General features: G+C 37.7%; 1 protein-coding gene across 3 annotated transcripts in view; it reads left to right on the top strand.

The window, feature by feature from the left end:
• Positions 1 to 16,256, top strand: part of SPATA6 (spermatogenesis associated 6) — a 120,690-nt gene that overhangs the window by 78,373 nt on the left and 26,061 nt on the right. For 2 of the 3 annotated variants that reach the window (XM_058681321.1, XM_004598486.3), the window contains 2 exons: positions 12,883 to 13,067; positions 15,886 to 15,985. In XM_058681321.1, coding sequence (XP_058537304.1) covers positions 12,883 to 13,067; positions 15,886 to 15,985 — 285 coding nt within the window. The remainder of the gene's footprint in view (positions 1 to 12,882; positions 13,068 to 15,885; positions 15,986 to 16,256) is intronic. The other variant, XM_012930721.2, reaches the window with a different exon arrangement.

Here is a 16,256-nt window from a genome sequence, read left to right as displayed (position 1 = left end):
ATAGTATTAGGGCTTCAATAGGAGATCTGGATAAGATAATGTTGCATGTAGTCAGCATGTGATTGAGGGAACTGATGTATAGTTAACAACAGAGAGCTTCCATAAAGAATTAGATACTGCTTTTTACTTGCAACATTACAAATGCACCCTGCTCTCTTTCTTTTTAAGTAAGACTTACTTATTTATTTGAAAGGCAGATTTGCAGATTTATTTGAAAGGCAGATTTGCAGAGGGAGGGAGAAAGAGAGAGAGAGAGAGCTTCCTATGCACTGGTTTACTCCTTAAGTGGATGCAATGGCTTGGTCAGTACCATGTAAACCAGGAGCCAAGAATTCCATCCAGATCTTTCCCATGGGTGGCAGAGGCCCAAATACCTGGGCTTCTCTGGCTGTTTTCCCAGGTGCATTAGCAAGAAGCTGGACTGGAAGTGGAGCACCAAGACAAAAATCAGTGTCCATATGGGGTTCTGGCGGTGGCGGTGGTAGCACTGAGCCAAAAACTGCCTCAGATTATTTCTTCAGTTTGGCCTGCAGCATTACATCATAGCCATTTTGATTACTTTGTTTTCTTGTTATAATTTTTTTTAAATTTATGTATTTATTTGGAAGTCAGAGTTACAGAGAGGGAGGGAAGGATTAATAGAGATCTTCCATCTGACTGTCTACCCCTCAGATGGCTGCAATGAGAGAGAGAGAGAGAAAGATAGAGAGAGATTATCTTTCACCTTTTGATTCTCAGATGGCTGCAATGGCTGGGGTTTAACCAGTTGGAACTCAGGAGCCAGAAGCCTCATCCAGGTCTCTGACATGAGCAGCAGGTGCTCAAACACTTGGCCATCTACTGCTGCCCTTACCAGGTCACCAGCAGGGAACTGTAATAAAAGTGGAGCAACCAGGATGCAAACCAGTGCCCATATGAGCTGTTGGTACCACGTATGGCACCCTTAACCACTGTTCCAGAATGCCAGCTTCATGAACCTCCTAAATCCTACTTCTCGTTTTCTATATAAGTTTCATTTTTACTTTCCTGAAGAAAAAGTTGGTAAGCTGTTGTATGGAATTACTCATATTTGTATTTATCTCTAGTCACTTCAACCTGTGTAATCTTCATTTTATTTTTCTTTCAGTTAGCCCTGTTTTTAAGAAACTCTTCTTTGGTCTAATTGTTTTATAGACTCTTATTTTTAAAACCACAAATATAATCAGTTTATAATTATCTAATAGATTTCAGTTCTAAAGTTTTTATGCTGACTTTATCACTGAATTTTATGTATCTATATATTGTACAGAGATTTGTACCTTTGTCTTAAATGTCTGAAAACAATACTACAAAGTTATCTGAAGTTTTTAAGGGAAAAAATGCATTAACACACCATTCCACTTGCCTATGTATCATTCCATCCTTCTTAGGGCCGTTGTCTACTGTGTCTTTTGTTTTGTTTTGTTTTAATTTCTTTATTTTTATTGAAAATGCAGATTAACGGAGAGAAAGAAAGAGAAAAAGATCTTCCATTTACTGGTTCATTGCCCAAGTGGCTACAATGCCTAGAGCTGAGCTAATCTGAAACCAGGAGCCAGGAACTTCCTCTGGGTCTCCCAAGTGGGTGCAGGGCCTAAGGCTTTTGGCCATCCTCTCCTGCTACCCTAGGCCACAAGTAGAGAGCTGGAAGGGGTATAAACCAGCGCCCATATAGGATCCCGGCGCCCATATGGGATCCTGGCACATGCAAGGCAAGGATTTTAACCACTAGGCGAACATTCCTGGCCCAGAATTTTAGTTCTTAATCACATAGAGGTAGAGGGTGCATTTGATCTTTAATATTGTTTTCTTTATGTAGTTATACAATCTTCTAGGGTTTTTTCACATGATGAAAGATGAAGGAAAACTTGTAGGAAACTTGCTTCATAAAAACCTGAACTTTAATTAAAACTTAGAATTCTTGCTTATATTATGTTGCTAAGAACTAATTAATTACATTGTTTCACAAGATGGGAAGAATTCCTAGCTACAATTATGCTCTGCAGAAAGGAGGAATGAATTACAGCAGAAAGTTAGTGAATTATAGCAGAAAGTTAGTGAATTACAGCAGAAAGTTAGTGAGTTCAATTGTACCAGCAACATTCCGTCGCACTCCCCTCCACCATGTCTTTCTATCTTTCTAAAGAGTTTATACCTGAAAAATATGCTGAAATAAAAATACAGCAAAGCTAGGAATCATCTATGCACACATGGATATGATAATGGGGGAGGAAAATATTAACAAGATCACTAAGAAATCCATTTATACTTGGAGCTGTGATAAATATTATGGAGGGCATATAACTCCTTGATCAAAGAGAAGGACAAAAACATCTTGGGAGCCTTGAAATCCAAAGATTAGTAGGAACTTACCTTATGCAACAGGGAGGAAAGAACATGTGGGAAAGGAACGTTTATAAAGGTTCCATGCCTCAGTGATTGGAAAACCAACATTGTTAGAAGTAAAAACATGAGCTGGTATGTTACAGTTGGAAATGGAAAACCAAATACGGTTCAAGTCTTTTAAGTCATGTTAGGAATTTTAGTCATTATCTTAAGGATAACAGAAAGCAAATGCAGTTGTTTTAAATAGCAAGCCGATATGGCTAGATTTACACTTTCAAAACATCGCTCTGTACTGCAGTATGGAAAGTAGATTGGGATGGGAAAACAGCTGATATTGGCACGCAATTTAATAGGCTATTGAGTGGTCAAGGTGAAAGTTACTGATAGCTGGGGTTGGGATAGTGCTGGTGATGGAGGTTAAAAGCAGTGGAGAGATTAGATATTTAGAATTAATGCTGCTGGAAAAGCAGACTTGACAGAGGGACAAGATAAATGTTTTCTCAGAAAGGCTCAGGATTACAAAAAGAATTTATAAAAGTTCAGTGGCAAAGTGACTAAAAAACTTTTGGTGCTAGAAGACATGAATTGGTGCATGGTGTAAGTTCCACTCACTGCAGCTTGGAGATTAAGAAGATCCCGATGATATCTCTAGGCTTTTTTTTTTTTTTTTTTTAAATCTAAGGTCTTGGCAAAAGCATCTGGGAAAACTTTGGAAGTAGAAAACATTGAATGGAGCCCAGCTGTAAGATACAAGGATAATTCTCAATTTTTTTTTATTTTTACAGCTCAGTGTCACTTTTATTTATTCCTATTTATTGAAACAGGAAAATATAAAAGGACTAGTTAGAATGCACAGAATCTCAGCGTTTTCTGAAAAGTTCTTTAGGCTCAGGAGAATCCCTGGAAATGGTTTTTAGGCTTAGAAACATATCAGAGCTTAAAAATCAGTCATATGACTCTTGTACTCCAAAGGGGATTTAACTTTAACAAGTTCTGAGCTTTTGTTTCTAGCAGGTCAGATGCAAAAGAAAGCAGAAAGCAGACAGCAGGCAGGGTGAGGGACTTAGTTTCTGGAGGAACCTGACAGGAGACAAGGGTGAGTTTGTACTCAGAATACTGTTTCTTGCAAGTTGGAATGTGAAGGCACCTAGGAGTTAGTGTTAGATGTTCATGTTTATCATTTACCCAGACCAGAAAAATCTTTGCAAGAAGCAGGGTTGTTTTTTTTTTTTTTTTTGACTGTTGTTGTTATTTGGAACTGCAGACCATTAGATATGTGGCATCTTGATCATTTTCATTCTTAGGTGCCTTAGAAACAATTTTTTTGAAATTTAATTATTTGAAAAGACAGAAACAAAGAGCCAGAGAGAGAGAGAGAGAGCTTTTCCACCTACTAGTTCACTCCCCGAAAGTCTACAGCAGCCAAATTTGGGATAAGCTGAATCCAGGAACCCAGAACTCAAACTAGAATTCCACTTGGGTAGAGAGAGACCCAAGTCCATGAACTGCCACTTGCTACTTTCCAGGTGGTACATTGGTAGAGATCTTAACTTGAAAGTGGAGTTGGAATCTAACTCAGGCCCTAGGAAGGTTGCACACATCCCAAATGGTGTCCTAACCGCTGTATCAAATGCACACCCCTGGCCTCGGGCACCTTTCAAATGAAGTTATATGCCCATATACAAATTCTCCAGTGTCGCCACTGTGATTCTAAGATGTCTTTTATGATGTTTTCATATAGGTAAGTAAGTGTACTATTTCAAATTACAGTGTGACTGCAGGTAAAAAGCTTGAATGTTACTTGAAGATTGAATGTACCTAAACTGAAGCCTGTGACATTTTGGCAAAGTGGATCATAAACACTGCTTGTGTCTTAGTAAGTTAATTTAGTGGTTGGCTGCTTCAAATTGAAGATATGACAAAACTATTGTTCTAGAAGGATGGCATCTCAGATGGCAGCTTCATGTACTACTCCGCAATACCAGTCCCTATAAATAGTCTTTAATGTCAAATCACATTTTATGTTTTTTTAAACCAATATGTAGGCTTAGATTTTATTTTTCAAAAAGATTTCTTTTTGGAAAGTCTGGGTTACAGAAAGAAAGGGAAAGAAAGAGAGAGAGAGAGAGAGAGAGAGAGAGAGAGAGAGATGTTTTCCAACTGCTATTTCACTCTGCACGTACCCAATATCGCCAGGCCTCTGCTAGATCACTGGGCCAGGAGCCAGGAGCTCCAACCAGCTCCTCTGATGTGGTGACGGGAAGCCAAGCACCTGGACCATCTTCTTTGCCAGGTGTATTAGCAAGGAGCTGGATAGGAAGTGAAGCAAGCGGCACACAAATCAGTGCTCATGTGGGAGGCTGGTATGCAGGCTTAAATCACTGCTGTGCAACACCAGCTCCTGGAATTGATACTCTGGAAAAATTTTGTCATAGATATTATCAAGTCATTTCTATTACTTTCTAGAATCTTGAAGTGTGGTGGTAGTGGATATTGCAGAGACGTTTGTTACTTACTGGCTATTCATGCTCTTTTTCTAATTTTCTAGTCCTCCTAAAAGTAGCAAGGGTTAGAGCTCTAGCCAGTAGACTGTGAGTGGAAGTTATGTGAATTCCTTCAGGATAAAGCATAGAAGAGTTAACATAAACACTGTTTTGTTTCTATGACAAGGAAAACTCATGTTTTAGATGATATACTTGAGTTGTTCAGCGTGTTCCATCAATACAGATCCTTGGGCCATTTTATAAACTGTCATTTCTCCTGCTAACCTGCATTACCATATAGCAGAAGGAAAATCAACCTTTATTATGTGAAGCCATTGAGTTTTCATATTTAGCTTGCTACTAAAGCATAAACTTAAATGGGTGGCATGTTCTTATCTACCTTCTGGCTTTGATAAGATCATGTCTAATGTTTCCCATGGATGAAAATTATTTGCTATAGAGTTTTGAGAGACATCCTTTATTAAATTAAGGAAATTTATGTTGACATTTGTGCTGAAAATCCTGTTGCAAAGAATAGACTTTTTAAAAACAATGAGTGGGTATTGAATTTTAACTTTTTTTTTTAGCATCTGTTAAATGAAAACTGCGATAATTATTTGTAGTAAATGAGTAGTGTATTTGATTAAACTCAATTTGGTTATGATTCACCGATTTTATCCTCTTCAATTTTTGTGATATGTTTATGAGAGGTTTTGGGATTCGAGGGGCTGGTATTGTGGCATGATCCTGGCAAACCATAGGAGTGTTGTTTGTAGTCTTGGGTACTCTGATTCCAGCCCAGATGCCTGCCTTTGGAAAGGCAGTGAAAATGGTTTCAATAATGAACTCATCACCCATGTGGGAGACCAGGATGTAGTCACCAGCTTCTGATCCTTGTCTGACCCTGACCTTGGCTGTTGTGGCCATTTAGGGAGTGAAGTAATGAACGGAATCTCTCTCTCTCTCTTTCTCTCTCCCTCCCTCGCTTTCTCTCTCTCTCTCTCTCCCTCCCTCCTTTCCTTTCCTCCCTTCCTGTCTGTGTTGCTCTGCCTTTCAAATAAATAAATAAATCCCCCCATTTTTTTTTTTTTGCAAAAAAGAAGCTTTGGATGTCTGTGGCGTAATAGGGTTATTATAGGTAACTCTGATGTGCTTTATTGTTTCTCATTTGAAAAGCAGGAGATTTGAAAATTTCATCATAAATATTGAATGAGGAAATTGATGTATTTACTTCAGTCATTACACAATATACACATGTATTGAAACACAACTTGGTATCCAGTAAATACATAATAAGTTTTATAAATGTCTGTTTAAAATTCTTACAAAATAAATACATATTCAAATTCCATTGAATGAATGCCCTGCAGCTCTGTTCTCATTACAAAACTGCTTGTACATTTATTTAGTTCCAATTTTCTTTCTCATGCTTTGCCATTTCTTGATTTTCATATTTCCCATTCTGGATTTCACTGTTTTGAGTTCTTCTGTTGTTTAGTACTTTTCATATTAAAGATGTTTAGCAATGTTGCCTATTGTGTTACTGCACTGAAAATTCTACACAATGTTACCTTCCCACTTGTATGATATTCTCTGTTATTTCTCTAAAAAGATGGACAGGTGGTTCTATTCTTTATTTTTCACTTCTGCCTTTTGACTCCCAAACCCTGAATTCCCTCTCTCTATTTACTGTATCTATGGCCTTGATTCTGTTTCTGTCTCTTCTATGAGACCTCCATTGTCCAGACCATTAGAAGTCTTTCATGCTTTCAGATTTTCTTTGGCAGTAACTATCACACTGGCATTTTTAAAAAGTGTATTTTCATCTACCTAAGAAAGAGACAAAAATTTCTTTTTTAAAAGACTTTTTAAAAAATCAACTGACATATAAAGAAATGGCAATCAGACTTACAGCTGACCTCTCACAGGAAACTCTACAGGTCATAAGAGAATGGAGTGACATATTCCAGATTCTAAAAGGAAAAAATTATTGGCCCAGAATTATGTGCCCAGCAAAGCTTTCCTTTGTCTTTAAAAATGAAATAAAATTCTTTCACAGTAAAGAAAAGCTCAAAGAATTTGCCTTTTCCAGGTCTGCCCTACAAACGATATTTAAAGATGTTCTCTTGACCGAGTAAAGGAATAGCACCAAACAAAACCAAAGATAAATGTGAAGAATATCCCAGTAAAATAATAACAGAAGACTAAAACAATGAGCAACCCATTGCTAAAATGACAGGACTAAATTACAACTTATTCATATTAATCTTGAATTTAGATAGCTTAAACTCATCAAACGTCATAGATTAGTAGACTGGATTAAAAAAAAAAAAAAAACCCGTCTACAGGAGATAAATCTGTCCAACAAAGATGAGTGGAAGCTGTATCTCAAGGATGTTGATGCTTTTATTTTTATTTTCATTTCTTCAAAATAGTTTTTTTTCTCAAATTATTCACTGACTCATATATCATACAATTGCATCATTTTTTTCAAGGATATTTTTATTTTCTTTTTCATTCAGAAACACATTAGTTATTGAGTAGCATGTTGTTTAACTTTATGGCATTTTAAATTTCTATTTTTCTTCTGGTTGTTGATTTTGTTTTGTGGCTTTTCACTTAAGAGGATGTACAGTAGCTGTGAAATGGAGACTGTTATATCTAGCAACATGTAATTTAACTTCATGGCATTGTAAACTTCTATTTTTCTTTCTGTTGTTGAGTTTGTTTTGTGGCTTTTCATTTAAGGAGACGTATAGTAACTGTGTAATGGAGACTAACATATCCAGATGTGTGGATACAATGCAATATGCACCTCTACTTCCAGACCAAAGATGTACTCCCCATGAAACTGTTAAATTTATCTTGAAAATAGGTTGCTGGACTGTGCCATTGTCCATACCCACAATGATGGACTTAGGATTGTTTATGAAGGACAATACAATTGTAATAATATAGGAGAAACCAGTGTGTGGGGGGAGGGAATATGGGGAGGAAGTCAGTGAAATCCCAGAATTACGGAACTGTATCATAAAATAATAATAATAATAATAAATGGGAGGAAAGAAGGTTTTTTTTAAAAAAAATTGTTTGTTTTCTTATTGGAAAGCCAGATTTACAGAGAGAAGAAGAAACAGAGAAAGATATTTCATTTGCTGGTTCACTCCCCAACACTTACCCAGCAATGGCCATGGCTGAAGCTAGGAGCCAGGAGATTTTTCTTGGTCTCCCACATGGGTGCAGGGTCCCAAGGCTTTGGGCCATCATAGACTGCTTTCCCAAGCCACAAGCAGGGAACTGGATGGGAAGTGGGTCTGCCGGGATTAGAAACTGGCACCGATTTGGGATCCCAGCACATGTAAGGCAAGGACTTCAGCCACTGCGCTACCATGACGAGCCCAGATTTATTATTTATTTATTTACTTATTCACTTACGTAGAACTTTTATGGCATTGTTATAGAGAGAGGAGGGGACACACACGCACACACACACACACACACACACATACACAGAGCAGGTATCTTCCATACACTGGTTCACAAAGGCCAGTTGGGTTGCTCTGAAGCCAGGAGCCTGAAGGTTCTCCCAAGTCTTCCTCATGGGTTTAGGAGCCCAAGTGCTTGGGCCAGCTCCACTGCTCCCCCCCCCCCCCAGGTGCATCAGCAGGGAGCTGAATCAGAAATGGGGCAATCAGGACTTAAACGGGTGACCATATGGAATGCCAACATCAAAAGCAGAGGCTTGGAGAATCAAGATGGTGAAATAGAGTAAGGACACGTTTATGCGGACAGAAAAACATTTAATCAGGATGAAGCAGAGAGGACATATTTCAGGAAATAGGAAGGGACAGAACAACAGCAGAGGGGTACCTGGAGACTGACCGACACAGGAAACAGCAGACACAACGGTGTGGTGTTGCAGAGACTGATACTCCAGCACGGCAAACTAAACTCCAACAGCATCCGGAACTCCACCAGCAACCAGCTAGGAAGGGACTTTCACTGGGAGCTCGGGTGGTGAACCCAGACAAAGAATTGTCCGTTCTGCTGGTCCATTTGATTTGACCAGAAGCAGAGACATAGCAACAGATCTCACATGGGCAGTGCAAGAACAGAGTGGATTTCACAGCCAAGTCAGCTCCTTAGAACTGAATTGGATGCCATTTTGCGAAAGGAGAAAAGGGCAAGGGAAGGGACTGAGCATGCGCTGAGCTGGGAGTGAGCTCATTTCTGTCTCAGTGAACTGCAATGACGTGGCATTCTACGGGTTCCACCCAGGACAGGTCTGGATAGCCCTCAGATCTGACGACCAGCACATCAAGAACTGTAGTGGTTGTATATCAGGCGCCATTTTGGGCACTGTGGCAATAGCTTCAGGACTGCAGGGGACAACAATAAACTGCGCATGTGCTGAGCTCGCAAGAACTTGCTGAGGTCCATGATAGCATTGGTCCCACAGGAAAATAATACTGACTCTGGCAGCCTACCGGTCAAAATAAGTCCATGTGGCACCCAAACCTAAAGTCCAACAGGTTCTGACAAGATCAGCACCAACAACAAGCTAATTATATAGGACACCTAGTGTCTCTCTTATCCTGGGACCTGCTCCAACCGGAAGTAGGAGAAAGGTTGCAGTGACAACAGTGCAGCCTCAGCACGGTATCACAGGAGATGGAGAGTGGTGAGCCAAGAGATGGGGCTACGGAGACCATGGTGGAAATCTAACATAAAAATCCAGACCTGGAACTTGCTGCAGGTTGTGGCACAAGTAGCTGCAAGCAAAAAGTTGTGTACCAACCTCAATAAGTAAAATTGCATTGTAGACCTGTGGGTGACACAGCTTAGAAACCTGCCCCAAGGAATTCAAGACTCTGCTAACAAGAAGTACAATGATCAAGAGCAAAAGAAGAGACAAAGGCACAATGAATATTACCGAAGACTCCCCTGCAAAGGAGCAAACTGAGGAAGACATCGAGAAAATGGGGGACACAGAATCCATAAAACTCATTTTAAAGATTCTGATCAACAATGAGAAGCTCATGCAAGAGTTCAAAGAATTTAAGGAAGCAATAAAGCAAATCAAGGCTGGTATATCAGAAATTAAGAACACAGTAGAGCAAATTAAAAGTACAGTGGAGAGTCTCCAAAATAGAATGAAGAAAGCAGAAGAAAGAATCCCAGAATTGCAAGGTATTTCCTGTCATCAGGGGGAAGCAAACAAAAAGCTGGAAGCAGAGCTGGATTAGGCCAAAAAAAGTATTCAAGAATTGAAAGACACTATTAAGAAGCCAAATATAAGAGTTATGGGAGTCCCAGAAGGTGCAGAAAGAGAAGCTGAGTTTGCAAATGTAATTAATGAAATAATAAGGGAAAATTTCCATAATCTGGAGAAAGAATTGGGAAACAACATCCAGGAGGGGCAGAGAACTCCCAACAGGCTTGATCAAAAGCGATCTTCACCAAGACACATGATCATCAAGCTCTCTTCAATTGAACATAAGGAAAAGATCCTTAAATGTGCACGTGAACAAAAACAATTGACATATAAAGGAATGCCAATTAAGCTCACTGGAGATCTCTCACAGGAAACTCTACAGGCAAGAAGAGAATGGAGTGACATATTCCAGATTCTAAAAGAAAAAAATTGTCAGCCTAGGATAACATACCCAGCAAAGCTTTCTTTTGTCTTTGACAATGAAATAAAATTCTTCCACAGTAAAGAAAAGCTATAAGAATTTGCCTCTTCCAAACCTGCCCTACAAATGATACTTCAAGATGTTCTCTGGACAGAAAAGAGGAATAGCACCCACCAAAACCAAAGGCAAATGTGAAGAACATCCCAGTAAAATGACAACAGAAGACTAAATCAATGAACAACCCATTCCTAAAATGACAGGACCAAAGTAACACCCATGTATATTAAACTCTGAATGTAAATGACTTAAGCTCAATCAAACGTCATAGATTAGTAGACTGGATTAAAAAACAAAACCTGTCTGCTATTGTCTGGAGGAGACACACTTCAACAAAAATCAGCGGAAACTATATCGCATGGGTTTTGTTGTTTTCTGTTGTTTCATCTCTTCAAAACTCTTCTGATTAACTCATTCAATGACTCATAGATCATGAAGTGGCATCATTTTCTTCAAGAAGGTTCTTGATTTTCATTTCTTCAGCTACACATTAGTCATTTAATAGCATGTTATTCAACTTCTTCATGTTGTTAATTTCTTTTTTCTTCCAGATGTTGATTTTGTTTTGTGGCGTTTCATTTAAGGGGATGTACAGTAGCCGTGTAATGGAGACTGTCATATCTAGTAACATGTCATTTAACTTCATGGCATTGTAAATTTCGATTTTTCTTTCTATTGTTGATTTTACATCATGACTTTTCATTTAACGAGATGTTTAGTAGCTGTGTAATGGAAACTGTCATATCTAGTAACATGTCATTTAACCTCATGGCATTGTAAATTTCTTTCTATTGTTGATTTTGAATCATGACTTTTCATTTAAGGAGATGTACAGTAGCTGCGAAATTGAGACTAACATTCAGATGTGAGGATATAGTGTGGTATGCGTTTCTACTTTCAGACAAAGATGGACTTACAATGAAACTGTTTACTATATCTAGACAATAGGATTCTGGACTCTCTGCCAGTGTCTATGCCCGCAATGATGGACATATGACTGAGTATGAAGAACTTTATGTTAGTAATGATATAGAGGAACTGGGGGGGGGAGAGGTTACTGGAGAGGGGATAAGGGAATATGAAACTGTATTATAAAATAATAACAATAATAATAAAATGTATTAAAAAAAACAAAAGCAGAGGCTTAGCTTGATAGCCACAACACTTGTCACTGAGAAAGAATTTTCTATCGGTTCATTGTTTCAAACATCTAGAACTGCAAGGGCTGTCCTAGACTAAAGCCAGGATCCTGGAATTAGATCTAGGTCTCTATCAAGGTGGGTTAAGAACTTGATGGATCTTCTGCTGCCTCTCAGGATGCGTTAACTGAAAGCTGAGTTGAAGCCAAGGAGCCAGGACTCAAACCTGGAAACTCCAATATGTGATGTGTGCATTCCAGGCAGAAGTTTAAAATGCTGTACTGTAACATCTCCCATACGCCATTGTGACAGTTTAGGTGCTTCAGCATATATTGTTGTGAGTTATCTTTTTGTTTAGATCATCTCATCTAGATTATGGGCACAGCACGCTTCCACTGCACCACTCTGCTCTACATCTCATCTAGATTATGTGTTTAACTTCCTGTTTCTCTCTAGATCTTAGTTTTAGCTAACATATTCAATAGGTTCCCAGCGAATATTCTGTCCACACCAGAACAAATGCAGTAATGAATGAATGTTATAGCTGGAATTTATATTTAGTTCTCCTTTACCACATTGCTAAACTAGGCTATCATTTGATTCAATGCATGTATGTTCTTTCTTTTATATGCCGCTATATCAATCCTACCTTTGTTCAGAAGACTTTCAATTTGGACTGAGTGTTTTAGGATGGAGGGTTAAAACTGCCCCTTATGGCACTTGCAGCCCATATGTAACAGGAGTAATGGTTTGAGTCCCAGTTGTTTCGCTTCCAATCCTGCTCCCTGCTAATGTAGCTGGGTAGACAGCAGCTGTTGGCCTAAGCATTTTGGACTCCTGCCACCCATTTGGGAGACCCATATAGAATTCCTAATTCCAAACTCCTGTTGAATCTAGCATAGGCTGATGCAGCCATTTTGCGGGGGAGGGAATCAAGGAATACAAATAAATCTTAAAAGCCTTTCATGTTCGATGTGTAACTTGTATACATGCGGAATTAATACTCATGCATATTTAGTGTTTAATCTTATTTTTAGAAAAATTTTATTAACTTAAAAAGCTTACAAATATTGTATGTATATTTGTGTAATGTTACCATATGTATTGTACCACTCTGTATTATGCTATAGAAATATTAATGTATGCATTTCTATTCGTAGTTGATTTTTACATGTGGTTTATATTAATGTTTTTTAAAAACAGGTTATCAGAACACCCCATGGGAGAGAGTTTGATGACTCTTTAGAAAGATGTGAAGAGTATCTTAGCTCCAGGTCATGCGGCAAGCCCCAGCATTCAGCAAGGACCTTACTCGTCCACTCAGCACCCTCAACAATGCCAAAACATTCACCAAGCCCTGTGCTAAACCGAGCTTCTCTCAGGGATAGGTGAGCTGTAGTCTCCACTTTTGTACTAATCTTCTGCACACTTAATATAAGGGAAGACAGCAATTATGCATGGGAAGTAATTGAAAAGGTATAGTTTGTTTGGAATATGTCACGTGTTACATAGTAACAGATATATCTTCATAGCCCATTTTTTTTTAGGAGCAAGTTTACTAAACATCTGAATCACTTTAAATGTGATTCAATACTGTGTCTTTTTAAACTGAAAGGTAGAGTATGTGATATGTTTTTTGAAGATTCATAGGGGGAAGTAATATTACAGATATGGCTTAGTATACATGTAGCTTAAGTCATATTTGCATTTAATCATAATGATTTATATGTTGGTGTCACATAATATCTACTTTTCTCAAATTACATCTCACAAACTTCTCACAAGAGAAGCGTAATCATATTAATGCTCTCTCTGTCTCTAAAGATGGTCTTGGGACTAAAGTTGGCTCTCTGCTATAATAAGAATTTCAAAGAATCCCTCTGCATTTTTTTAAAAAATAAAAAAACTTTGGAAATCTCTTATCTGTGTCACAAATTTAAAAAGTTTTGTTAATTGAAAATCTGAAAAACTGACAGTGGCCTGGAAATCAATCTGTCTTTACAGAAGAAATCAATTTAAGTAGCACACATCAGACATAATTAAAGATTTAATTAACTATAGAGAATGTATCAAAAGGTCATCTCACACCGAATGAGTTGAGAAAGAGTGTACTTGTTTAGCTGCTCTGTTAAAGCATTACTCTTCTGAATGTAGTTGTCTTCTTCATTGGTTTTGTTAGCATTCACAGTGAACATAGAGAGGCATGTTGGAGACCCCAAATCTGAGATACAGAATGTTGATTACCATCTTTTTAGTTCTTTAGAGTCATGTCTAAGGTATCATATTGACATAAGCACATAAAACAGTTACGCTGTTTAAAAATTATACCTAATTTTTTATTGGAAAGGCATGTTTATAGAGAGAAGGAGAGACAGAAAAATCTTCTGTCCCCTGGTTCACTCTCCAGCTGGCTAAGTAAGCAGGTTCAGAGTAAGCAGATTCAGAGTCCAGAGGGCAGGAGCTACTTTGTTTACAGTGAAGGTGCTCTGCTTTGAGCTCTTTAAAAAAGACAAAAGAAGAAACCAGCAGAAGCTAGCATTGGGATAGAGAAGGTTAAGCCACCTGTGATGATGGCATCCCATCTCAGAGCAACAGCTCCGGTCCTGGGTGCTCCACTTCTAGTTCACATCCCTGTCAGTATCCCTGGAAAAGCACTGGAAAATGGCTCCAGTGTTTAAGACTTCTGCCCACGCAGAAGACCAGGATGGAATTTCTGGCCTGAATTAGTCATGGCTCCAGCCTTACCAGTTTAGGGAGTAAACTGATAGATGGACGATTCGGTCTGTCTTTACCTCTCCCTACAGCTCTCCCAAAAATAAATCCTAAAAAGAAAAAAATAAATAAAATAGATCCAATAAAATCACCACATCATGAAATGGTTTCAGTTTTGATTACCTGTTGTGTTTTGTCATATTTCAGAAGCAATTTTCTTCTTAAGATATGCAGAGTAGCATATGATTTAAAACAAGTATTAGGCCTTACAATTATTCCTAAAATTAGACTAAGACATGCTGGCAAATTAATTAAAATGAGCTTAAAGCTTTGATTTTTTTGTAACTGTAGTTAAAAATTGGTCAGCCAGCATTCTTTAAGCCACAGCACAGACTAGTGGATCCCCCTAGTCTTTGAAGAGGTCCACATGCAGGTGCATAACTGGAGCTCAGATTTCCTAGGTGTGCTGCATGTACGTAGAAAACCAAAATGTGGATGTAGCTGATAATTCACTGCTTGTGTGTCCTCGAGAGTAGATTATGTAAACCACATAATCTATCTTGTCTAATAGCTAAACTTTGAATACACATATACCAGTGGGAGTTTTTAAGAAACAACTGGGAGAGAAAAAAAACTAAAAATATACACAACATATTAACATTTTACCTGTTTCTTTAAGATGAAATTATCAATAATAGTATACTTTATATGGATGCAATATAATTATGTCTGGAAGTTCTCATTGTGCAAACACATTGTGTTCAAGTATACTAATGCCAGCTTTAAATTTCAGAAAGATACAACAGGAATGGATGCTTGATTTCTTTTGTGACATATTTAATTCCAACCCTCAGACTTGTTTAGTCATGTTTTTCCTACATAACTTTTAAAAATATATTTATCTCATAATAGAAACTAGAGAATTGATACCATATGTACTGCAAAGGGATGGTTTAATTTCTGTGTTCTATATTGTGAGAGAATAAGGACATGATTAAATTCTAAGTATTTCTTTTGCTGTCTACATTTTGTTTCATTTCATCAAACTAACTTTTTTGTTTGCAGAAATTTGTTCTGTAATAGAACCTGATTAAATTACTTAAGAATAAGAATTGATTTTAGAAAGTGTTGTACATGAAATTACTTTCCTATTTTGAAAACCTGTTTGGAGACAAAGTTCTAAAAAGTTATATATTTAAAGCATTGAAATGGTTAGATGTATATGCATGTTGTCTGAAATTCCTAGCAACCTGTATGATTAATACTGTTGAACTTACTGTGAGGACTTAAACAATATAACAGAATCAATACCTAAATTTATATCAGTCCTTTTCCTATACCAAAGGAAGAAAATATGCTATTTTAATCTTACGTATGATATCCCACAGGTACAATAAAATAGGACTTTGTATGTCTGGTATTTGAGAATTTAGATAAATGTTTTTTTCTTCTCCATTTATCTACAAGTTACCACTTTTTTTTCCATGCCTACAGATTCCATTCTGATTGGTGTTCACCTTCAAACTGCGATGAGATCCATGACCGGGTAAAAAATGTCTTGAAATCACATCAGGCTCATCAAAGACATTTATATGTTAGTTCTAAGATTTTATCTTGAAGGCTTTTTACAACAGGGCAAGAAAAACAACCAAGGTGCTTAAAACTTGCAATATTTGTTACTGGGAAGAGATTTAAAAAGTAGCCTACATTTGAAGGCAGTCAGTAGTTTTGTTTCAAATTGATAAACTTCCTTTTTGACCTGAGTCATGCCAAATGTTTGTCAAGGATAAGCTGAACTGTGAACATTCTTAGTGATATTTTTCTTTAAAGAGACAGTGAGGAGTGGTTTCATGATAATTATTTCA

This window comes from Ochotona princeps, chromosome 2, assembly GCF_030435755.1.
Source record: "Ochotona princeps isolate mOchPri1 chromosome 2, mOchPri1.hap1, whole genome shotgun sequence".
Taxonomy (NCBI): domain Eukaryota; kingdom Metazoa; phylum Chordata; class Mammalia; order Lagomorpha; family Ochotonidae; genus Ochotona; species Ochotona princeps.
This window is presented reverse-complemented; position numbering and strand designations above follow the sequence as displayed.